This window comes from Chelonoidis abingdonii, chromosome 9, assembly GCF_003597395.2.
Source record: "Chelonoidis abingdonii isolate Lonesome George chromosome 9, CheloAbing_2.0, whole genome shotgun sequence".
Lineage (NCBI taxonomy): Eukaryota > Metazoa > Chordata > Testudines > Testudinidae > Chelonoidis > Chelonoidis abingdonii.
This window is the reverse complement of record NC_133777.1, coordinates 48,154,306-48,179,279: the sequence shown is the minus strand read 5'-3', so window position 1 is coordinate 48,179,279 and position 24,974 is coordinate 48,154,306. Positions and strand designations below refer to the sequence as shown.

The window sequence follows — 24,974 nt, the reverse complement described above, 5'->3', positions numbered from 1 at the left end:
AGGCACCCCATGTGGGGTGAAAATGCCAGCCAAGGCAGACAATGACTGCCTGCTTCCTGAGTGGCACTTGTTGCTCTGAGCGCACTGCACCATAGTGCAGAAATTTGCTTCTGATGTGTGGAATTTAGTTCTGGCTTGGGGCTCTGGCTAACCGAGGGACCACGCTCAGCAGAGGCGCTCAGCATCCCAGCACCTTGGCTTGGAAGGGTACAGCATTTTCTGTAAGATGCCCTCGACTGTAGAACTCTCTTGACCAGAGCTCAGCTCTGTTAACATTCAGGTCATCTGGTCCCATCCAGTCTCCCAGGCCTGGTCTACACTTAAAACTATTGATGAAAAAATTCTCAGAGAGTTGGATAAGCTGTATCGTCAGAAAACCCCTTCCATAGCTTTAGGAAGTGTCTCTGCTACCTACGACACTACAGCAGTGCTACAGGTATGCCACTCTCACAGCTGCTGTGTAGACATACCCCCAGGCTTTCCCCTGACGGATGGGCCAAGGGTCTTCGCTGTAGCGGGTTGCTGTCGATGACGGAACTTGCAGCAGTTATATGGGCTCAGGGTGCAAGGAAGCTGGCGATGCTGTAGGCTGGCTTGGCAGGCAGAGTGCATTTTCTGAGGAATATTTAGCCCTTTGCTCTGGTTTTAATGTCCACACAGGTGCCTAGCGCATAGAGAGGCACTTCGAATAGAGTCAAATCAGTTCATAAAATTCAGCCCCCAAGATGTGTTTTGTTTATTATTATGCACCTAGAAGGCCGAACTGAGATCTTCATTGTGCTAGGAGCTGTACATAGTATACAGGCTGTATGCATAGTGAGGTACAGGCCTTGCTCCAAAGAGCTTACTCGGCAAGAGGTGATGGGGAAACTGAGACACAGAGTGGGCACATGTAAGCCAGTGGCTGAACTGGGACTAGAACCCAGATCTTCCGAGTCCCACTGCATTGCCCCTAACGACTGGACCATGCAAAATTTACTCACCGACTGCCAAATGGAGATGTAAAAACTGCAACCCCAGATCAACCTTGCCCTTCATTTCTGCTTTAATCTACTAGCCCATAAACACAGCAGTTGCAGCTGCTTACCACCAGTTCATCCTGGTAACATCAGCTCCAGCTCCTTGGGAGGGGACGGCTGCAGCTTGCTCGGTCTTGCTTGGTCAGAGAACCAGGTTGCACACTCTCTGCCTCCACGGCAGACGTGGTATTGTCCTTTGGCGTCACTATTGGCTTCTCTCCAGCCCTCCCAAACCATTCGTCACCCACACTAATCACAAGGCTCTTGCTCTGTAAGTGCAGTGATACTGGAATCATTTAAATGAGCACCTCGAGGCAGGGGCAATGGAGGATGCTTAAGCCCAGCTGAGGGTCCTCTGATAGTGGGGGGCTGTAAACAAGACCCAGCACTAGAGGTGAACCAGAAGGAAACAGTGGGAGGGGGGAAAGGAAGATTCATAGGCCTTGAGCCTTACATCTAGATGGGAGGCAGAGGCAGTGTTGGGCTTTTTCTAACCTCACTGTGAGCTGGCAGCATTCACATGCCAAAGGAAATATTGGCCCTGCTGAAGCATGCAAGGGAGTTAGATACCCTTCCTGCAGCTCTGAGCAATCAGCACAACCTCAGCCCCACTGATAACTAGAAGAGGGTGCTGGTGGCATCTGCATGCTCTTCTTAAACCCCTCAATGCAGCCTTTTCAAGATGCACTGACAGAGGGAGGGGAGGCAGGAAGTGAGTTGAAGTTTCAGGAAAAAAATGGTGCGATGCTGCCATCTCCTGGAGGACAGCTCAGATCTCGCCAGTAAAACTCTAGAGACTCGACCCTCCATGGAGTCACAGTCTCCGTGCTCTGGAACTGCTCTGAATGAAGCTCAGCTGGGACTCTGGTACAGGGTGTCTCTCCTCAGGACACACTTTCACCAGGGCAAGAAGCCTGCTCGGCTTTTGCACTTCCTGAGTCCGACCTTGGAGCATTCAGCCCCCTGTTCACACTGTGGGCTCCCAGCGAGTCCACCTAGATGGAACACTTGAAGAAGCCTTATATGCCCCCAACGGGCCATGCACCCCAATTTCACAGGCAGAAGTGATTCTCAGCCAGCGCTGTAAAACGGAAGGGTTATTAGTCATTGGGAATACAGCGTAGAACAGCTCTTGTTAGCAAAGAAATCAGAAATGTTCAGTAAAATCCATCTTGAGGAGAGGGAAATAATCCAGATCCCTTGGTCCTCCCCTCTGAGTCCCAAACCAGCAGCCCAACCTCAGACCTGCCCATTGCCCCTCCTCCATCCTTCGTCTCTCTCCTGGGCAAACAGGCCACCTGGTCTGCACCAACACCTTCGGCTGTATCCATTTCACTGCAGCCTGAGCAGACATTCCCCCCAGTGCAAATCACTGCTACTCTCATTCAGTAGCATTTTATCTCCCCTTTTCCCTGTTGCAAATGACTGGGCAAAGTGCAGGGCAAACGGGGTGTCAGGCCCAAGGAGCTGGGGCCCCATCTTGCCAGGTGCTGAGTGCCAGCAGCTCCTGCAGTGGGTGCTCAGCGCTTGGCAGGAGGCACTGAGCCTAGAGTGACCAGATAGCAAGTGTGAAAAATCGGGACAGGGGGTGGGGGTAATAGGAGCCTATATAGGAGAAAGCACCAAATATTGGGACTCTCCCTATAAAATCAGGACATCTGGTCACCCTAGCTCAGCCCTGCTTAGGATCAGGCCTTCTATCTATTGTTTTAGGCCGTGGGTGCGGGAACCATGTTAGCACCTTGCCATTGAGAGCTTTGGTCCAGCACACTTCCCTAGAGTGCTGCTAGCACAGCTTCCTTGGTCAGAGTAATGGGCATACAGCTCCAAAGCTGACCCTGATCTCAACATGCACACTGTATGTGCAACCCTGCTAACACACAGCAATTGCTGTACCTTGGTTAGCAGCTGGTCCACAAACGAGGATACCAGCCCACTACTACTGCCAGGTGAGGGAGCTGCTCCTTTAGCTCAAGTTGTAGAGGGTCATGTTTTCAGTGCTGGCAGTCTGAGGTTCAAAGCCAAGCCAGCGGGGACATTATAGGTACATACATGCACTGTATACACACCTGCTTACGTATGCATCTCAACTCAGACATGGCAGCCCTTTCTGAGCCCCTGGCACCTAATCCCCACTTATTTTCCTTCTACCCAGCTGCAGTGCATTCTCTTCTCAACAAGCTGACCTCCCAGTCTGTCCTACTCATCAGCTCATGTTGCCCTCAATTCCCAGCTGCAGAGCACAGGTCTCAATGGGAGTTTCAGTGACTTCAATGGACTCTTGCTCAGGCCCATGGTAGGGAACGAGAATGTTGGCACTAGCTCAGATAGGCTGGTCTTTGTACCGGGTAAGTGATGTCAGCTGACTCACCCAGGATGCAGGGCTGGTGTCCTCTCAAGGAGGCTCTCAAATGCCCCCTTCCCACGAATGTATCCATTGATGCCCTATGTTAATTTAGCACTGTCCACCGGTCCCCATTACAAAACCAATCCCCGCACTACCTAGCCTGTGCTACCTGTGGATTGCAGGCACAACGAGATGTCCTGCACCCGCCTAGTCCTTACCTTAGTCAGGCAATGAGCAGGATGTTTTGTTTGGTTCTGACATGTCACCTGCTGTAGCTGTTCCTTAATAATACACTTGGCTGCCTTGCTTGTTAATTACCACTCCCAACCCCACCAAAAATAGATCCTTGAGCAAGGGCCTCAACAGACTGCATGCAAACAAAGATCCAGGAGAGGGGTTTCAGTGTGGCTAGTGGATCCCATGGTGGTCTGGCATACTGCTGCAGATTGGAGGCCCCTCATTATACCCAGAATAAACACCACAGGCCTGGGAGCTGGCAGTACAAGCTCCCCTCAGAGTGCCCCTCCCTTCCCCACCAGATGGCCTCCTCCCTGACGTGGAGGAACTCCCCTTCAGACGGGCCCTGTGACCTGCCCGCTCGGTCCCTGGCCTCTCTGTAAGTGTCAGCGACATCAGAAAACCAGAAAGAGGCTTCTGCAGAAGGGTCCGGGAGATGACTGACTCAGGGCACATTCTGTGCTGTGCAGCATCGCTGCTTGGGGGTGCCAAGAGGACGGTTTCCAGCCAGAAATAGCCAGCAGAGGATTCTCCTGGGGGGCACCCCCAGCAGGCATAAAGCCAGGGAAGCTGGCAGAGCGGCTTCTGCAATAGCCGCCCCTCCACCCCAGCACAGGTGACATGCCAGGGAGGGAGACAGGTTGGGAGCAGGCTGACTGTGTAGTGGGGCAGAGCTCTCATATGCTAATTCTCCACTGGCATAAGGTACCTCAGGCCAGGGCATAAGTCAAAGTGGCCCCCAGAGCTGCTGAATCAGGGAACTGTAACTGTCTCCCTTACAGGGCCCCTCTGAGCAAAGCTGGAATGCAGGAGAGAACGGAGCCCGTGGTGTGCAAAAGACCATCTCCTGTGTGCCACCTAACCACCTAGAGAGCATGTGCATGCCCTGCCCACGGGGGATCCTTTGGTCACACAGCAGCTCTCTGCTCCAAGAGTGTCGGGAACCAGCTCTTTTAAAAATACATCAATCAATATTTATCTGGCTTTAACGATGGGTTTCCTTATTTGACCAATGCTGCACCTGGGAGGAGCTGGAAACCCCGATAATATTGGAACATCACAGCTCAACTCCTCACCCGATACGCCCTAAAACCAGGCTAAAACTTAACAGGCTTTACTGATTTATTTTAATAATAAAACAAAGGAGTGAACCATTCAGTGACATGCGGGGGCGGGGCGAGGGCCCAGGGATGTGGGGTAGCAGTGGGCAAGTGCAGTCATATCACACTGTGAACCTCACAGACAGAAGTCAGAAAGTCTCAAGCCAAGAGCCAGATTCATAGCCCACCGAAATAAACAGCAGTCTTTCAATTGACTTTGGAGGGCTTTGAATCAGGCCTCAAGTGCGCTGTAACTGCTAGGGCTAACATGCAGTGATATGCTGGTGTCACAGGGTCATGACCCAGCTTGCGGGCCTCAGGGTAAGAACAGCCCCACAGCCCAGAGTAGTGGCCTGGCTCACTCCATAACATCAATAACCAAGGGGGCGAGGTACTCAGAGTGACGGATCCCCAGGCTGAAATCCGGGGCCCTCGGCTTGATGATGGTGACATGGCTGGTCTTGTAGTCCGCTGGCCCTGGAGTAGAGTCCCTTATGAACTTGTACTTTCTCCACATGCTGTAGGCAGGTTGTCGGTGCAAGTAGACATTTGGTTCGGGCACAACAAAGGATGCTGGGCCAGGGACTCTTGCCAGCATCTCTGTGTTCCTCCGCATATCCATTTTGGAGGCCATGCTGTAGCAGGGGGCAGATGGCTTGATCGGAAGTCCGGGTCCCAGCGTCCCTGGGAGAGTATAGGCATTGGGAGCTGGATTGGGATCATTCTCACGGTAGCAAGTGCGGTCAGCCAAGGAATAAGCCGGTGCATAAGGTTCCCCCTGCGGATGCACCTTCTCTGTGTGGTATTCATTCGGGGCAGGTGTGCTCATCAGACCTGGGAGCCAAGGGGCAGTTTGGAATCAATGTTACTATGGTAGAGTTGGATTCTGCCTACTTCCGAAGCTGGCTGCACCCTGAGGTGTAAGCTGGTGCCCCTTGTGGGGTCATGCAACAGGCCTTTGGCCACTACAGACCTCACTTCAAACATGGCTTGCATATCAAAAGAGTTTCTGTCTTACTAAAGTGTCTCTGGTCTGGGGAAATGGCGAGGACAGAAGTGAGGTGATTGGCAGACCTGTACACAGGGGCCAGCAGTCAGGGTGCATTCGTAGAGCTGTGGGGTGGGATGCTAACAGGGGAGGGCATTGTGCAGTACCAGGTTTACCAGGGTGCCAATGGCTCCATGATGCTGGGCCCACACTCAGAAGGGCCCCTAACACCTACTTCCTCCTCTACCACAGCACTGCAAGAGGCCCTGAGGGAGGGCAAGGAGCAGCACCCTGGTTACCACGACGCCCAGCCTCCAGCCCCAGAGAACACCTACCCCCCGCCCCCCACAGGCCCAGCCAGCCCCTGGGGCGGGCAGACTGCCAGACAACCCGGGATATACAGTACACTGCACCAGGGCCCTGCCACATTGTATCACCCGCACCGTGCCCAGAGACGGGCAACGAGGCTCCAACTCTCATGCTCTGCCTACAGGGATCCAGCCTGGGAGCCAAGAGCCATGGGGACCTTGGGAGCAGTAGTTCCTTGGCCCCACCAGGAAAAGTTAAAATGATAAGTAAGAGAGGAAAGGGCAGCTTTAGGTACAGTACCAGGCACACAAGAGGATGTGACTCCATTTCCATTTCTGAGACACAGAAGCAGAAATTGGCTTTTCCTTTCCAGATTTATCTAATAGTCAGAAAGGGAATCTAGCACCTCCTTTCCAGATTTGAACATCCTCAAAGTTTAAGAGCAATTGGGCTGCTCTCTGTTACTTCATTTCTCCCAAATCAAATACTGATCCACTGTAATTTACTGTAGGAAAAGTAGGATAAAATTGAGCAACAAATGCTGGCTCTTCCCAATCCTAACTAGGACCAGAATTGCTATATTCAACCACCATTACTGGAGGTTTTTTTTAGTTGTGTTTGTTTAAAAAGATGACAGTAATATTGCATTGGCAAGTTCCCCACAGAAACGAAGAGTGGAACAAGAGAACAGAAAAGGCACCTTAACTTTTCCGTATTATGTGGGACAGTCTTTCAATATGGATCCGGATATCCTCCAATCACACAAACTGAAAATCATTCCACTTTATTGCAGTTCTGTAACCATGCAGAAATCATTCTATGCACATCCAAAATTTCTACTGAATTCAGAAGCACCTTGCTTTTGTAATCATACCATCTGGTATTTTCAAACCTTGTAAGCTAAGCAGGTTTACATTTAGTAATTGGGCGGGAGGCCTCTCAGAAAAAGTTGAGTGCTGCAGAACGTGTTGATTATGCACTAGGTAATGTGAGTCCCTCCTGTTTACTAGTAAACCAGCACAGCATAGTTTTAGAATGCACTGTACTCCTAGAGTCTAGAATTAGCTCCTTTGCTTCTATATACAGCCCATTAAAGACAATGAAAAGACTCCCACCGATTTTAACAGGCTTTGGGGGGAAACATGGGGTAACTCCACTGTCTTCATAGGGTACCCGTCCCACAGCAGAGCGGGGTTGTGTGAGCTTGTTGCAGAGCTGCTGCTCAGGGATGTGGAATTTCCCAGCACCCCAGCCTCAGAAATCATCCAGGCTGCACCTTCTTCACTACTATGTGTTAGCTGTTGGGTACATAGGAATTGGGGGCCCTGCTGCAGGTGACGGGCATCTCGGGTACTTAAAGCCTTGGCCTGGAGTAGGGAAGCACCTAACTGCAGAGTCTACTGCTGCCTAAGGCCAGCACTGAGGATTAAGAATCCCTAGTGCCGCGGTTGCAAAGTTCAAGCATGCTCACTCTTGGAATTGCCACCCCTCCCACAGCTAGTAGGTGCACCTGTCTAAGGCTGGCCTCTGGCAATTGGCCCCATGGCTGTAGCCAGAGAAGCTACAGGTAGCTCTGTGACTATTGGGCGCCATTAGGCTAGGAGCAGATAAAGAAACTGGAGTTAACCTCAAGAAACAGAGGTCACCAGTAGGACAAGAATGTCAAGGGAAGCAGGAAAGGTGGAAGCAGGTCAGGTTTGCAGGGGGAGAATAGGACCAGCTGTCTGGGGAGCACATCCAAGGTAGAAGGGAAACAAGCATGGAGAGAGGTGTCGATGACCAAGTAGTGGAATAGCACGTAGATGGGAGCAAAGGGGAAGAGAAGGCTGGTAACTGCAGGTTCCCAGGAGCTAAGTGCTCACTGAGCCAGGGTTGGAGAAATGATGTTTGCAAGTGGGTTGCTCAAATGGCAGGATGGGTGCTGGGGGAGGAATTTGTCAGAATTGATCAGGTATCTGCTGACTGTGGAACTTTATTGAGCTGAGGCCAGGATCACATACAGTGGCTAGTGAAATAGGGTAGTACTGTGGAGACATGACTATAGAAGGTCTCAATGAGGAAGGAGATAAATCTCTGGGGAGTTTCCCTGATCACTATGAAAGTTCTGTTCACTGTGGACACTGGTAAACCCACATAGGTGTACAGCTCAATGAGAAAAACTGGGGGCTGAGGAAGCTGGATATGGCAATACATATAGTTAAGCAGAGGTGTGTGATCAAAATGAAAAATGTCTCAGATTCAGTACTGGGTATTACTATGGCACCAATGGTGCTGCCATACCAGGCCCACAATCAGAAGGGATCCATAATGACTACATGGGGGCCCACAAATATGTCTGGCACCAGGCCCACAAAAGGTTAATCCAGCCCTGGCATTGTGCATCAGCCCTGGGAATCAGTCCAGACCCTCATCTGGTATAAATCGGTGCAGCTCCATTTCATTCAATGGCATTATACTCATTTACACTGAGGATCTAGCCCAAAGTGCTTAAGATCACTTGCCTTCACGATGCCTGGCACTGGGCAAAACTCACATATTCCAATGTTTGAATGACATTTTCAACCATTACATCACAGTTAGTTGCCACAGGGCTTTGTCAGATGTTGTGCTACCTGCAACAGCTTCTAGCATAGCCTGGTCTCTTTTTTGTCCTGCCTTTCCCCTAGTAGCCCCATCTGCTCTCCCCATTGCTGCACCAGCACTCTGCCTTCTCATTGGATTCATGCCCTCTAGATCCCCTTATATGAGGCTGTAAATGGTGAGAGACTCACCCCCGTGGCACCTCCTGCTGGCATCCTGGGAATTAGCTCTTTTTCCTGCCTTGGAGCACCCTCTGCAGGCCAACATCTTGCCTCCGCTTGTCCCCCCCCATGTCCCTCTTGGACCCCGGTGCCCCTTTCCACTGGGGCTCTGCCCCCTGGCAGTAACCCCACAGTCTCTGGGTCTCCCCCTTCCAGGGGAACCCCCACCCCCTATCCCCACCTCACCTCAATCTCTGGCTACTGCCCAGTGGCCATCTAGTCCCCATTCACTGGGGCAGACTGCAGTATAAGCCACTCACCACAGGCATGGGGGGTTGGACCTGCTGCCTCTGCGTACCTGTGGGCTGCCCCCTGCAACTCCAGTACCCAGTTAGCCTTTACTAGGCCTGCAGCCTGGGGGATTTCCAGGCCAGAGCACCCCAGCGCCTCTTGCCTTCCCCCAGCCCTGCTCCACCTTAGGTACCCAGGTACATTCCCCAGTAGCCAGGCCCTTCTCCCTCTAAAGGCAGAGGGAGAGTATCTATCTGCTCCTAGCCCACTGCCCTCTTATAAAGGCCAGCTGGGCCCTGACTGGAGTGTGGCCACAGCTGAGGCTGCTTCCCCAATCAGCCTGGGCTGCTTGCCCCCAGCCACAGCCCTCTCCCACGGCTGATTTCAAGCCCTTTAGGGCAGGAGTGGGTGACCACCCCCCTACAGAGGCAAATTGTGCATTAGCTGTCTCCTGCCATCTGATATTATAAACACCTGGGGACTCCAAGAAACTTCCATGCTGCTTTCAGGGTTTACATGTGATTCCCTTTAGAACACATTTTCAATGGGACTCACATGTCCAAAAGCAACTTTTGAAGCCCAGAAGACAATGCACTCTTCTACTACCCCAACCCCATGCACAAGAGTTTAGATGCACTAAGAAATCTAATCCCACCCTTTGTGTTCCCTGGAACCCATAAAGGATTCTGCCCAGCTCCTACTGAAGTCAATGAGAGCTCCATCCATGACACAAGTCAAATATCTCCTCATATGCTGGCTGACCAAGAAGATACTAGCATACCCCTTAGTCAATGGAGAGTCACGACCAAGCAAGTCCCCTGACTATATAGCGCAGGGGCTCACCCACAGGTGTGCTGATCCCTGGGGGCAACCAACTGTTCTGGCTCTAGTGGAAGGGAAAGGGGCCTGCGCCAAGGAGAAGAGGAGACACCACCTGGGACAACCCCATTTCCAGCTCACAAAGAGGAGCTGTTCCAAAGACATGGATCTGGGACATCATACCAAGAGGGTCCAGGCATTTTCTTAGGGCTCAAGGTAATTGCAGCCTTCCTGGGTGCAGGGGCTGCTCCGACCTTAGAGGAGTCACTGGGGCATTAACCAGTCAGCCAGGGCTGTCCCATTGTAAACATAATTGATGCTTTCCTGAGAAACCATCTCAGTGTGTTGGATTTCCCACAGACAGAGAGCACCACCACCAGGCAATGCCGACCCCTCCGACATTGCTCAGCACCCTGCTGCTCCGGGGGGCAAACAGCTGCACAGTTTTTCTCACACACACACAAGTGGTTTTCATGCACAGGCTGGACTTTGTGCCTTCAGTAGATGTCCCCTCCCTCAGGGCCGAGGGCCATTCTTGGAGGGGGTAGCCAGGTGCCCACCATCATGCCCTGATGCCATGGCATTCAGGAGATGGGTTGGTAAATGGCACATTCCCAGCCCTACTCTCTGAACACTAACTGTGGGGGCTCCAGGGGACACACAGCAGTCCTGCTCTCCACTCCTTTTGGGGGCCTGGGCAACTCTCTTCGCTGTGGTTTTCTCACGCCCATTCCAGTGCCCCAAGGCCCTACAGCATTACAGTGAAACGAGGCTCAGGAGACCAGCAGGCAGGTAAGAGCCAGAGCAGGCAGGGGCATTGCACAGGCCAGAGAGAGCGGGTGGCATGTTACTCTCTATTGCCAGGGCACCTAGTAAGAGACCTCCCTCTCCTGCCTCTCTCCCTCTGGGTAAACTTCGCCACAGAGCAGGCTCGAGGGGGTCGGGGCAGTGACACATCAGCCCAGACGGGCATGAGGCCAGGGGGGAGATGCCCGCTGGGCCGTGGGAGTGAGGTGAGGGCCAGGGCCATGCAAGTTTGCTGGCAAATCCTTGTTTATTATGCAGCAGAAGCCTGGCCCTCATTCCATCTTCATCGTAACGCACAGGCCCCGGAGAGGCTTGGGCCGGGTGACCAGTCAAACAGGATCCTGCCAAATGACCCCAAACACAAGCAGATTCAGGGAGAGGCCAGCAGGGCCCTTGGCACCTCCGCTCACATGGAAGGAGCGTCAGAGAAAACAGACCAGGCCCTGGTCTCACTGACACCAATGGGAGCCTTGCCATTGACTGCAATGGGGGCAGGATTTGGTAAGTATAATCCTCACCTGGTTCCATTATAGCCTGAGCCTTAGGGAAGCCTCCTGCCTCTGCCCATGGTGCTTGACAAGGGACAGCTGGGACCAGCGCAGTGAATGACTCTCCAAGCGCCTGCCTGCAGAGTCAAGGTGGCAGTCAGGAACCCGAATGCTCATCACCCTCATTCACCTCTGCCTTCTCCCTATGCTCCTCTAATGACCACATGGGCAGATTCTCAAGGCAAATCCTTATTAAAGCGCCTCAGATTTACTTTCCTACCTCTCATATAAGAAGGCTCAAAACAATATACCTTCCTTTGACCACACAAATAACCCCAGCTCTGTCCCCATGACTCTCCATTGTCTCCTCTCCTTTCACAGGTCTGTCTGCACCACGACGATTTAATCCATATCTGTAGCGTAGGTCTCCATTTTTGTTTCATGAGCACCATTTTGGTTGTGAGACTGTCCCAGCACCTTCCCTGTTGTCTCTTTGCCTCCATCTTGGACTAGGATTCCAAGAAGTGTTGACAATGCAGCGCAATCAAGGGTCATTAACCTGGAGGGCCTCCTGATGAAATGCAAGCACCTTGGACAACGAGTTAGCTACTGCCCAGAGAAACCCATCCTTCCAGGTGAAATGGTAACCAAGCAATGGATCACCTGACAAGGGACTTGAAGTGACTGAGGATGGTCACCAGACACAGGGGACTGCAGCTTTATAAAAGGAAGCTCTCTCACCAGTCATCTTCAGAGAAGGAGAGGAGAGAGATCTGAAGCTGAAGGCTAAGCAGGAGGAGAGGGATGCAGGAAGCACTTGGGACCCCTAAAAGGGTGGCCCAAAACCCTCTCAGAATGGTGAGTACACTGGAAGGAGGGATTTGCATGCAGGTATTTGTTAGTTTTGTACAGATTTCTATATCTCTTATGCTTTTTCTATGAGTAAAGTGTGTGTGTGTGTGTGTGTGTGTGTGTGTGTGTGTGTGTGTGTGTGTGTGTGTGTGTGTGTGTGTGTGTGTGTGTGTGTGTGTGTGTGTGTGTGTTTAGAAACTCCTTTCCAGTGCCTGAGTGGTATCTGCTTACACTGTCATGCCATCCCTGAAGGGCGAGACAATTGGCCAGCGTGTGCACAGCTTCAGCGGTACTCTGGGAGCATGCAGCTGCTACTGGAGAGCTGACACTATTTTCAATACTTAGACAATTGGATGGTGGGGTCAGACTTGGGGTCAGAATCTGGGGTGTTTGCCTGGAGGCCCACAAACATGCCTAAACTCTACTCACCTCCAACAAACCAAGAGCCTGTGAGCCCCCGGGGGGGGTCCAGTACAGCAAACTGGTGAGTGTCCGGCAGGGCAAAATCATCAGGGTTGCAACACTCCCTCATTACCGTTATCTGGGAGCTCCCAGACACAGCACTTCCCACAGGCCATGATCAGACTGCGCTCACCGCCTCTGTTTCTCTCTCGCTCTGAATGGGCTTCCCCCTGAGACATCTGTGGTGAGTGAGTCAAGTGGCTCCAGGCTGCAGAGCTCTCGAAGAGCGCAGTCTGTCCCCTTCTCCCACACAACGAGGCGCTGGGAACAGAAGGGCTCTCAGGCCCCGACCTGCACAAGCCATCAGCTGCTGTTTATTTCCTCACCCCCTCATTGGGACGATGAACTCTTCAGTGAAGAAGCCAAATCAGCAGTCCACGTAGTTCAGGCCTTGGGCCCTAGCAGCTACACAGAAATACAGGCAACAGCAATGCTGGCCACAGCGGCTTTTCTGCTCAGCATCCTCCCCAGCTGCCAGTTGGCTAAATAAGGACAGAGCAACTATTGCTGCTTGGGTCCAGCTGGGACGTGCCACTAACTGTTCTCATTAGGGGTATCAGCATCTCCCCTGGGGCTCCAGTGCTGGCCCTTCCGTCTGTTCTCCTCGGGGACCTCCTGTCTTCATCTCCGCTCTAAAAAGCTCTTCTACGCAGAGCCCACCACCTCTGTTCATTTCCCCAGGGGACCAATTTCATCTCTTTCTCCCTGAATGCCCAGCTCCCTTCAGCAGCAGGATCTTCACACCTCATTGCCTCTTCCAGCAAGAGCCATGTTTTCTCCTGAGGAACAGTTCCCCTCTCCTGGTGACCCCTCCGGCTTGCAGCTCAGCTGCCCTGCTTGCTACTGACCTCCTTAGATCGAGCAGAGCTAAGGGGGGAGAGGGGGTTTCTAAACAAGGCCCATATTAGGCACTGAGGGCTGGATGCTGTGCTGGCATGACTGTCATAGGTGCTGAGTGAACAGCTGAGACACATTTGTGCACCCTGCTTTAAACAGGCATCCCAGCCCTTTGGCACTGACCTTTAAGAGGCTCACTGAGTAAGCGCCACAGGCCAGATCAGTCAATGCGCTTGGCAAGTCAGATCATTAACCCCCAAAAGGGTTTGCTGGGACAGACACAGTGGGTCATGTAATGGATAATACAACAGAGGTGGGAGAACATCAGCAAGTGCAATGGTGGCACATCCTTCATCTCCTTTAGCAGCTTGGACAGAACCTTCCGCATTGGCATCCTTTCCTCCTGGACATCTGGGAGGGGGAAGAATATGTACCATCTGATGCCAGACTGAACTGGAAGGAGGACTACATGCCCAGCAGCTGGCTAAGAGCAATAGGAGCGGCCACATCCTAGCAGATGCCCCCTGAGTAAGCTACCAGATCCTTACTAGGTCCAGAAGGCCCTCAGCTCCTGCACTGCTTGGTTTGCATGTTGTTATTAGCTGTCTATACAGCACTGCAAACCTAGAAGGACCTTAGGGAAATGGGGCAAACAAATTACAGTCCCTGCGCCATATAGTTTCTAGTCTAAAGACACAGAATGGTGGGGTACAGCTGGGATGATGTGGACACAGGTTTCAGAGTTTAAGGACCAGAAGGGGTCTATTCAGGGACCAAATCCAGCAAGGAAATAAGGGGATAGGACAGGAGGTCTGTCCAGAAGGGAAAAGGAGAAAGGCCAACAGGGTACAATGATGGAGCTGAGAATGCAGGTGGATGGAGCCAAGGAAGAAGTTGAACCTGAGCAATACCCTCCCCTATATTTCTGTATCAATGCCCACCAGCTGCCACATCCCAACCCATACATAACAGATGGGTGTCTGGAACGCCACTTAGGGTATATCTGCCTGCAGGCCAAAGGCATATTTGTGTCTGGAGATGCCATCATGCACTGTCAGCACAGGAGTAGACGAAGCTTTTTGGACGGGATGTCGATCGAGATGTGAGATAATCCGGCTTCCTCTTTGCAGGGTTACGCCCAGAGAAGTAGCTGTGCTCTTGTGGACTGTGTGGTTTCTGTGGGGAGCTGGAAATTATATCATCTGGAACAGCAGGCTGTATTCTGATAGGAGCTTTGGCTTGGACTCATACTCACAGGCATCCTTCAATTAGCCAATCATGAGTTGTGGTGTTCTATTTTTCCCTGTGCTCTCTAGGTCCCTGGGTTGAAAGCCTCTTGGCTGAAACTCTTGGGATATCTTCCCTCAGATTTGGTCTTTGGTCCAAATGGATTTGGGGAAGGGGAGGCTCTGTCAGTCCTGGAACAGAGGTGGTCACAAACAGCATGCAATCTCTTCATCCAGGAAAATCAGCCTCACACCAATGCCCAGTTCCCAAGGGGTAACTGCCACAGGAACTGACTATAATCAGAGAGCAAATTCTCCTGTGGCTCACAGGGCTCCCTCCCCAGAAGCTGCCTCCACACAGAACCTTGCCTTACCCCAAACTAACATCTCACAGCATGTCTTCACAAAACCAAATGTTTGTTCACATGCTAAACAATAAAGAACTTGGAAGACTATATGTAACAGGGCCACCTGCCATCAGGGCCAGCTCCAGGCACCAGCATTCCAAGCAGGTGCTTGAGGCGGCAACCTGCAAGGGGCAGCAGTCTGAGTGTTTATGCCCCCAAGCAGAGCGCCGAATTGACGCCGCGGACGGCGGGGCATCCATGTGCTGTTAGGGCGGCACACGTGTTTCCACGGTGGTGACAATTCGGCGGCAGCTTCTATGTTCAGCTGTCCGTGGCAGCGCAGCTTCTGTCTTCAGCCAGAAGACAGAATCTGCCGCCAAATTGCCGCCATCGCAGAAACGCACGTGCCACCCTAACAGCACACAAACTGCCCTCACCATCCACGGCGGCAATTCGGCACGCTGCTTGGGGCAGCAAAAACAGTAGAGCCAGCCCTGCCTGCCATAGCAATATGATGCCTATTTAACAGGCCAGGAAACTGAGCAACCGAGGGGTGAGTGTCTGAGCTAGACTTACTCAGGAAGTCTCTGATAGAGTCAGAAATTCAACCCCAGTCTCCCAGCACCTAGTCTTGTGCCTTGTCTTGTGCCTTACCCGGCAGACCAGCCTTGCTCCCTCATGTGGGCACAAATATTTGAAGACATCAGGGACAGAGTTGTCAGCCGTTGCTTTGGGATGTGGGACAGCCAATTCTCATGCACGGGGACCTCAGGTCCCTCTCCCCATAGTTATTATAACTGAAGGCCCCACTGTCAAATATACTGTAGTGCTGTAGGATATCACCACTAAACTCTTCAATGGCCTTATAATTCATGGTTGCTTATCTTTAATTCAATAGCCAACCTCCAAAGTTCTTGATTATGAAACTAAAGCTACGTAACCCTCTTGGATTCCTTGCCATTATTTTCTCGTGGTTTGCACTGGCGTTGCTGTCTGTTCATTCAGGCAGCCACACACTCAACCTCTCCAAGTCCCCCAGCCTTAGGAAGATGAGATGTTCTGGATTTACTGAACAACCCAAATTGGCCCCTGCCATTATCCCTTCCCACTCCTCTGCATAAACCAAACCCTACAAGGACTTACACATCTGCCCAGCTGCTTCTAATTGCTACACAGAGCCATAGTGTTTCCCATCACCTGTTCCCTGAGCTGAGACAGGGACGGCAGCTGGATACAGCCAAGAAAATTCCAGATGTGTCTGCTGTCAACAAGCCACATGTGTTTGCGGGGGTGGGAGTAGAAGCACACACTCTTGCTCGCCATCTCTAACACGAGTTGAAATAACATATGCTAAGATTGTAAGCTCCTTGAGGCAGGGACACCTGTTGGTTCTGTATATGTACAGCACCTAACGTAAGAGTCCTGGTCTATGCTCCTGGTCCTGGTCCTGCTCCTCAGCGCTATTATTATTGTTGATTGTATAATTAATAATAATGGCATTTTTGACAGTTTACTTTATTTGATGGCAAGTTCCTGTGCTTAGGAAAGCCATAGGTTTACAGTTATTGTTGCTAATTGTCCAATGAGATATGTCTGGTAAGCTTGGATAGTAGCTGGAGGGGCATATGCATCTATAGGAAGTTTCTCAATGTAATTTTTTTTCTCCCATTGATTACATTTCTTGCCTCACCTCATGATTCCCAAAGAGGATGTGGAGTCTGATCCAAAGCCCATTGAAGTCAATGGGAATCTTTCCACTGACTTGAAAGGGCTGCAGATCAGCCCCTGATTCACTAAGAGGAGAGGGTAAAGGTCTTTCCCATTCATCTACCAAATGGTGGATGTGATGTTAAACAGGCACAAGGCAGCTGGGACACTCTGCAGAGCATCCGTTTAATAAACATTAGGTGAACTAAGGGCTTGTAAGTTAGAAGCTGATAGCCCTGGTTAGAGCAGGGGAAGCAATGCATGTGGAGCCTGGCCTCCAATAGCTCAGCTAGTAAGTGACTGTCCTTCCCAATAACATTGCTAACGCACCACAGTGCTAACATAATTCCGTTGCTCTTCCAATCTGAGTCTCCCACAGCTCTATCAATGCACCTCTCTCTGAGCTGCTATTCCAGTACCATGGGTCATTCCTGAACAGCACTGAAGGTCTGCAGTGTGTTCCTGAACATACCGAAGCAGTGATAAACTCCAGTGGTATCATGCTAGAACAAACGCCTGCTAAGGACTAGGATGAGACCTTCAACCTCGTGTAAGTTGCAGTCAATGTCGTATTGAAACCCATGTCTGCAGAGAAGACAGGCTAGTGCATTTACCCACTGCAACACCACAGTCCCTAGAAGGTCTAACTACATTCTAGCTCCTTCATCCCCATGCGTGGCAAGACTTCGCAAATGTCATCGGAATTCCAGCTAGGTTAGGAGATGCAGGCTCAGATCCTCTGCTAGTGTAAACCAATGTAGCTCCATAATGGAGCTAGGCTAATACACATCAGCAGAGGAGCTGGCCCAGTGAGACTCAATGGGCCAGATTCCACAGTGCTGTAATGAGCTTGTCCTGGATATGAATTTGGCCTGCTTGGATCCAATATGTTAGTTATTTTTTTGCTAAAGCACCCAGAGGGCTTGGGCTGTCGGATGCCAAGAAATTATGAATGAGTAACTAACTACTCCTGGTGCGAGTGTGTGTGATACTAGTTCTGAATGCTCTCAGCATGTTCCATGCATGCTGCCTGTGACGTTGGACTCTATATGATTTTATGAAAATATGCTAATGTAACTGGAATATGTTTCATGCAAAAGGTCTCTTGTAAGGTACCATTAAAAAGCTTGTAAACTACTGAGTGCATTCATCCTATTTGTATAAATGTACCTCTCTTGTATCTGAAACTAGAAATATGAAATATAACTCTGAGGGCCTATTGTAATTATGCAAAGTGTGGGCCATTAATGGTGGTTTGGAACCTTGATGACTCCCATTAACCAGGACAATTGACTGCAGATTGGGTGTGTTTTACCTGTAAGTCTTCCTGTATAGGTGTGTGCTGGCAAGTGGACAATCAAGTCTGACAGTGACATGTGTGCATGTCACCTGAACTGGAATCCATCTTTAACCTGGTGTCTTTCCATTGAGAAGGAGGGGGTAGGAACCCTGAGAGGGACAAAGGATTCTCATCTTATGCAAAAGATATATAAGTGGGTGGAACAGAACAAAGGGAGGAGAGGAGACATCATGAGGAATCCCCTAGCTACCACCTGAGCTGGAACAAGGACTGTACCAGGGGAAAGGATTGTGCCCATACTAGGACGGCATCCAGTCTGTGAAAGAGACTTATTGAAACATCTCCCAGGGTGAGATTTTATCTGTACTCAGCTGTATTACTGTTTTACGCTTAGATTTGCGTGTTATTTTATTTGCTTGGTAATTCACTTTGTTCTGTCTGTTACTACTTGGAGCCACTTAAATCCTACTTTCAGTATTTAATAAAATCAATTTTTACTTATTAATTAACCCAGAGTATGTATTAATACCGGGGGCGGGGGGGGGAAGCGGGCAAACAGCTGTGCATATCTCTCTACCACTGTTATAGAGGGAGAACAATTTGAGTTTACCCTCTATCAGCTTTATACAGGGTAAAATGGATTTATTTGGGGTTAGACCCCAGTGGGAGTTGGGCACCTGAGTGTTAAAGACAAGAACACTTCTGTTAGCTGCTTTCAGTTAAGTCTGCAACTTGAGTCTGTGTTGGAGCAGACAGATGTGTCTGGCTCAGCAAGACAGGGTGCTGGGATCCTGAGCTGGCAGGGAAAACAAGGGCAGAAGTAGCCTTGGCACATCACTTGGCAGTTCCTAAGGGGGTTTCTGTGACTCAACCCGTCACACTGCCTTCCAGGGTTTGTATGGTGGGAAGCACAGCAGCCTCAGTTTTTCAGAGCCAGAGAGCCTATGGCAGCAGGTGAGGAGCCTGCGTCCTCACCTGCTTTAAAAAGGAAACAGTCCCCCTACCTGGTTAACAGCTGCTAGGTGGAGCAGCAGCTGGTTCTGGGCCTGATCCAAAGCCCATTGAACTGGGATCTTTCCCAATGCATGAGTGTGCCCCTGATTAAACTCACATGGGGCTAAGGGAGTGGGAGCCAGTTAGATAGGTGAGAGATGCTGCCATTGGCACCAGGACAGAGGCAGGCAGCATTTGTGACAGGAACTATGATGCCAGAACTCAGGGTTACTGTAGGTATCTATGGGCGCACTGTCCTGGGGACCTAATCTCCAGATTCCTCCCCAAGACACTGGAACAACCAAAGAAGACAAGTCCCCCAGAGAAACCTCCTAGGCAGGGGCAGCTCCAGGTCCCAGCATGCCAAGTGCGTGCTCGGGGCGGCAAGCCGTGGGGGGCCCTCTGCCGGCACCGCCAGGGCAACAGGCAGGCTGCCCTTGGCGGCTTGCCTGCGGAGGGTGTGCTGGTCCCACAGCTTCGACGGACCTCCCGCAGGCGTGCCGCCGAATCCGCAGAACAGGGGACCTCCCTCAGGCAAGCCACGGAAGGCAGCCTGCCTGCCATGCTTGGGGCGACAGAATTCCTAGAGCCGCCCCTGCTTCTAGGTTTCCCACTTAGCCCACTGCATGCTGGGACTGCACTTTGTGGACTCAGGGAGTGCTGGGCAGATACTCACACAGTGCAGACTTGATCACAAAAACTCAGAGTTCTGTACCTCACTTAATTTTAAGGAGTTCCAAGTAACCTGTGACACTACACTCATCTATCTGTCCATCATACCCTAACCATCACGGAATGCACTGCAATAATAGACCAGCCATGTTTCTGCTACTCACTTAGACTCTTCTCTCGGTTCTGTATGCGGAAGGACGATGGCTTCCACCACCCAAAGCGGGAGAGGTGAGGGTCTACGAAGCAGGCACCAGGATTGACTGTGTCAGCCAAGACTACAAGAGAAAGGAGAAGAATTCAGTTCAGGAAGTATCAGCTCACAAGCTACAGCTAAGAGATCTGACCCTCAGCTCACCATCTTGCACTGATTCGACTTTTTTGGTCCCTCTAGCCTCCCTGAGAGCCCTTAGAACTGAGATTCTAGATGGGCTGGGCATGATAGCCACATGTCTTCATGCTGAAGATTTTGTCCCTGACCAGGACAAAGTGCCAGAAACGGCTGGATCTGTGTCCCTGGGCTGGTAGCACCACAAGAACACTTCTGCACTCTGCTACCATTTGGGTGGGAGGCATCCAAGCAGCAATGCATTTCTCCCATAGGGTTTGTAACATGTCATTTATCCTGTAACCTTCTGGTGCTCAGTCCATGAACACTTGGGATTGTGACCATCTACATGCTGGTGAGGTGCTGAGTCCATGGGTCTTTGAGGATTAGTCAGATTGTCTTTCCCTCTGACTATGGAGTTTCAAACTCGTTTTGGACTTTTGTATGCTAGGGAACTGTGGACCAGATATTCAGCTGGTGTAAATCACTGATGTCAATGGAGCAACACCAGTTCACACCAGCCAAAGTTCTGGTTCCATGTCTGTAACTCACTTTTCTCCGTGTGTTTTATACGCATCGTGTAGGCTGGTTCTGCAAACATGGTGAAGTCGTGATTCCTGATGCCAGTGCAGGGCTGCCGGCCATATTTTCCGGCCCCTGGCCCTGGAATGCAAATGGAAATGTGAATGTACAATGTTAACATGAAGAGATGAACAAGCCAGCCCCCTTTTAACTTATATAACAGGTTCAACCAGAAGAGATTCACGCCCTATGCTCCTTGTGAAGCTCCTTTCTCCTCCTACCAATGTATTATCTCAGTCCAAGACAAGGAAGTGATCTTGTGACTAATGTCCCCTAAGATGTTTAGGCCCCCCTGCTCTAAACCTCATTCTTCAGAGCTTAATAGTGAGGATGACCATGCTCTAATGAGAAGGTCTTTAGTCTCCCACCGGCCTTGTATCTCATTCCCTGGCATGGGGATGTAATTATGGGAGTTACCAGAAGGTTTACCCTGAAGGAGTTACCCTGACCAGAAGGTTTCCAACCTCCTGTTCTCCAGAACACCATGGCGTGGGTTTTACTCTCTCTAATGAAGGGTATCACCTCCTCCCCCTTGTCACTCCAGGGCACAGATGAGATAATCTCTGCCCTTTGTATCCTACAGCCCCAGATGCGAATGTGACTGCAAAGGTGACTGTCCCATACGGTCGTAGCTTTCTAACCTTTCCATCCTAGAAAGCACCTCTTTGTAAAAGAAAGATTACCTGATGGACCCCCAAATCCCAACACTCCAAGCTCTGTTGCTTGGCTGTCAACTATGGACTACCAGGAAGGTCTCTGCAGAACTCTGGCAGTGATCCATGGACCATCATTTGAGACCCACTGACCTAACAAGAAGGCCTCCAGCCCCTCTGTTTCCTACGCTCCCAGGCTGCAGATGACCTAAAGGAGTTACTCCCTGGTTCGAATGTGATTACTTCAGATTTTGCACAAGCCATAGTGATAAGCAGATGTAACCAATTCTCCCTCAGCCTGAGGAGCCATTGGCATCCCACTAAAGATAGGTACAACCTAGAGATGCTGGTTCCCTGTGAACTCTGGCTTTGACCTACAAGACCCAGTCCAGCTCCATACATACGAGCTTCTCACTAGTCCCTTTCCCACCCCACAGGTCTGTCCTTCTGTCTTTCTATCTACAGCAACCCATCTATAAAAAGGTTCACTTGCCTGCCTTAGGATGAGAATCCTATTATTAACCACTATTATCAGCAGCACCATCTATCCATCCATCTGTCATCTTGGGATACTGTACTGGGTAATTCCCATTTATTCTAGGTACTCTTGCATCTATCTCTCTGCCCAGCCTTAGGGTATTGGGGCAACTCTTTCACTCCAACTGGAACAAAGCAGGGACAGGCAGGGCTATTTCTTCCCTAACGTGCTTTAGTTAGAAAGTGTTTACCCAAGTAAGAAGTTCACTCACCCTTGATTTTGGCACTGATTGGTGGGTACTGCTTGACTCCCCCTGGTGCTGTGGCTGAGGTTCTACAGGTGCTAGTGCCATAATTGCCAGCTCGGCTGGGACCTTTAGACTTGGACATCTCCCTCGGGGGGAGGTCTCGGGGAGTCTTTATAGCTTCCGTCACCCGCAGTTACCCTGGAAACACATGCCAAGAAAACACTAAATAAATAAAGCTCTGCAGCACCCAGGCTCAGCTTCTTGCTAGAGGGATCAGGGCACCAATGAACCGAAAGGGTGACATGGCAAAGTCAAAGCAGCCATTTGCAAAACATACATGGGGAAAAGACGAGCTCTGCGTTAACGATCAGTTTGGACCAGTGACTTGCGTTGCTGCCACTTCAACTTGGCCAGTGATTAAAAGCTTAATTTAAAAACAAAACAAAAAAACACCACCCAGATCCTCAAACTTGCCTTCCACTTCTTTTTTTGGACCGTAAACGGCAGCCCCTGCTCTGATTAGCCCTTTGGTAGCCAAGGGGATGATGTAAGTGTGGAATCTGGGAAGTCTGTTTATTTCCATGTTGCCATGGTGCAGGCAGACCGTTGTAGAAGGATGTGTATGGAGCCAGACTAGCCTCCAACATGGTGGGCATTAGCTCTGCATAGTGACCACTAAGGAGGAGAAAGCCACAGGCAGTTGCTGAGACATGGTCTGGGCAGACTCCAAAGGCTGATCATGTTACCAACTGTCGCTGTCGTTGTAAAAGAAAGATTTAGTAAAAAACAAAAAAAACAAAAAAAAACAACTTTTATGAGCCCTGCAGTCCAAGTTGTTATCATAGAATAATGTGTAGTCTGTAAAAACCCCATTTGCGCTCCTCTAAAGGGGCTGGCTGCTGATCTGTCCAGGCAGCTCTCAAAATAGTTTGTCTCGAGCTAAAGAAGGGTGTCTAGTGCAGTGGTTTTCAAACTGCAGGTCACAACCAAGTACTGGGTCGTGGAATGTAAGGCACTGGGTCGTGGCGGCTCTGGTCAGCACTGCCAACTGAGCTATTAGAAGTCCCATCGGAGGTGCTGCCTGGCTAAGGCAGGCTAGTCCCTACCTGTTCTGTCACTGTGCTGTGCCCCGGAAGAGGCCAGCAGCAGGTCTGACTCCTAGGTGGCGGCCATGGGGCTTTGCGTGCTGCCCCCACCCCGAGCACCAGCTCTGCCCTCCTGGCCAATGGGAACTGGGGGGCAGTGCCTGTGGGCGAGAGCTGCACGAAGCCACTTGCGCGCCTCTGCCTAGGACCTGGACCTGCTGCTGGCTGTTTCTGGGGCGCAGCGGAGTCCGTGGTGCCAGGACAGGCAGGAAGCCTGCCTTAGAACTCTCTGTGCCACTGACCAGGAGCCATCTGAGTTAAGCCTGGGCCCTAACCCTGCACCCTAATCCCCCACCCCAGTCCTGAGATCCCCCAAACCTGGAGCTCCTTCTTGCACCCCAAACCCCTCATCCCCTGCCCCACCCCAGAGCCTGCATCCCCAGCCCAGAGCCCTGACCCTCTCCCACACCTCAGTCCCCTGCCCCAGCCCTGAGACCTCCTCAAACCCTGAACCCCTCATTCCCAGCCCCACCCCGCAGCCCTCACCCCTACTCTCTGCCCCAGCCCTGAGCCCCTCCCACACCCCAAACCCTCATCCCCAGCTCCATTGGGTCGCGGGCATCAATAATTTTCTTCAACTGGGTCACTAGAAAAAAAGGTTTGAAAACCACTGGTCTAGTGGCTCTGGCACTCCACAGGGGCTCAGCACTGGGTCCCAACCCTGGCTCTGCTGCTGATCAGCTGTTGCCTTGGGCAAGTCAAGTCTCCACTCTCAGACTGTTTCCCTCTCATCTATTGCCTGTGCTCCCTATTTCGATAAAAAACTCCTCAGGCAGGGACGGCATCTCAGTGCGTATGCACAGTGCCTGCCACAATGGGGCCTCAGTCTTGGCTGGGGCTTCTAGGCACAATTACTAATTACAATTAATCCTATCCTGGCCTTGTGCTTCAAACAGGACAGGGAGTGAGCAGACTTGGGTTCTGTCCCTCACGCTGCCCCTGAAAGTGTACGATCCAGGCAAATCAGTTAATCGCTCTGTGCCTCAGTTTGCCCACCTGTAAAAGAGGGTTTATAACACTTTCCTACTTTTGTAAAGTGCTTTGAGAGTCTCCAATAAAACAGGGACACAAATGACACTAAAATCACACCTTGTGCCAACCTCATGGCCACTCCTACACTCTCTTCAAGAGTAAGAATTGTAAAAGCAGAGAACAGTGAGATTACAGGGGCATTTTAATGTGCCCCTGGGTACTTAACTCTTTCTCCTCCGGTTGGGAAGCAGCAGAACTGCTTGCTGTCCTTGTGCTGAGCAAACCCTTAACAAGTACCTTAGGACACCTTAAACAGGGCCGGCTCCAGGCACCAGCATTCCAGGCAGGTGCCTGGGGCGAAATCTGCAAGGGGCGGCAGTCCCTGTTGTTTAGCCCCCAAGCAGTGCACCGAATTGCCGCTGCGGGCGGCGGGGGCAGTCCCTGTGCCATTAGGGCAGCAGGTGCATTTCCACGGTGGCGGCAATTCGGGGGCAGCTTCTACATTTAGCTGATGCCGCCGCAGACAGCTAAACATAGAAGCTGCCGCCGAATTGCCGCCACCGCAGAAACGCGCCTGCCACCCTAATAGCACACGGACTGCCCCACTGCCCACGGTGGTAATTCGGCACGCTGCTTGGGGTGGCGAAAACTGTAGAGCCAGCCCTGACCAAAGATGTGTTTGGCATCTTTATCGCAGAGCACTCTGTAAGGGAAATCCAGCAGGTCTGGAAGTTTCTTATGCAAGAAGAGAATGTAAATTCCCTGAAATCTGCAAAGAAGCCACTCGACAGGCGGTTTCATTGCAGAAAGACGCAGTACCGCCCTTAAAGGGTTACTGGCAGAGCTGGTAGGCCCCAAATTAGTAGTTTTCAGTTGAACAGGAAGCTTTGCTTCTCAGAGGCATTGGTCCACTGCAGTTTGCCCTCCTCCGCATCAATCCAGATGTTGACTATGAAAGAAAAACAAACCCACAGCCATCATCCTAGCCTCCCAGGAGAAACAAATCTGCTGTCCGTATCCTGGCCTTCTC

At 51.1% G+C, this 24,974-nt stretch overlaps 1 protein-coding gene across 1 annotated transcript; it reads right to left on the bottom strand.

Annotated features, from left to right (window-relative positions):
- Positions 1 to 5,061: 5,061 nt before the first annotated feature.
- CIMAP1C (ciliary microtubule associated protein 1C) lies at positions 5,062 to 22,410 on the bottom strand. The gene is made up of 5 exons (XM_032799738.1): positions 22,302 to 22,410; positions 21,852 to 22,004; positions 20,420 to 20,530; positions 19,707 to 19,817; positions 5,062 to 5,537 (listed from the first exon to the last, which is right to left on the bottom strand). Exons 1-5 carry the CDS (start codon positions 22,408 to 22,410, stop codon positions 5,062 to 5,064), a joined length of 960 nt encoding a protein of 319 aa, XP_032655629.1.
- Positions 22,411 to 24,974: the final 2,564 nt, after the last annotated feature.

Bases quoted from the DNA above. Each gene is read 5' to 3' on its own strand.
- CIMAP1C (XM_032799738.1), bottom strand. From the start codon at position 22,410: ATGGAAATAAACAGACTTCCCAGATTCCACACTTACATCATCCCCTTG. The intron at 19,818-20,419 runs GTGAGTTACAGA...TTTCTCTTGTAG, and splicing joins TATAAAACACACGGAGAAAA to TCTTGGCTGACACAGTCAAT. The intron at 5,538-19,706 runs GTGAGTAGCAGA...CTTGGCTCCCAG, and splicing joins GAACCGAGAGAAGAGTCTAA to GTCTGATGAGCACACCTGCC.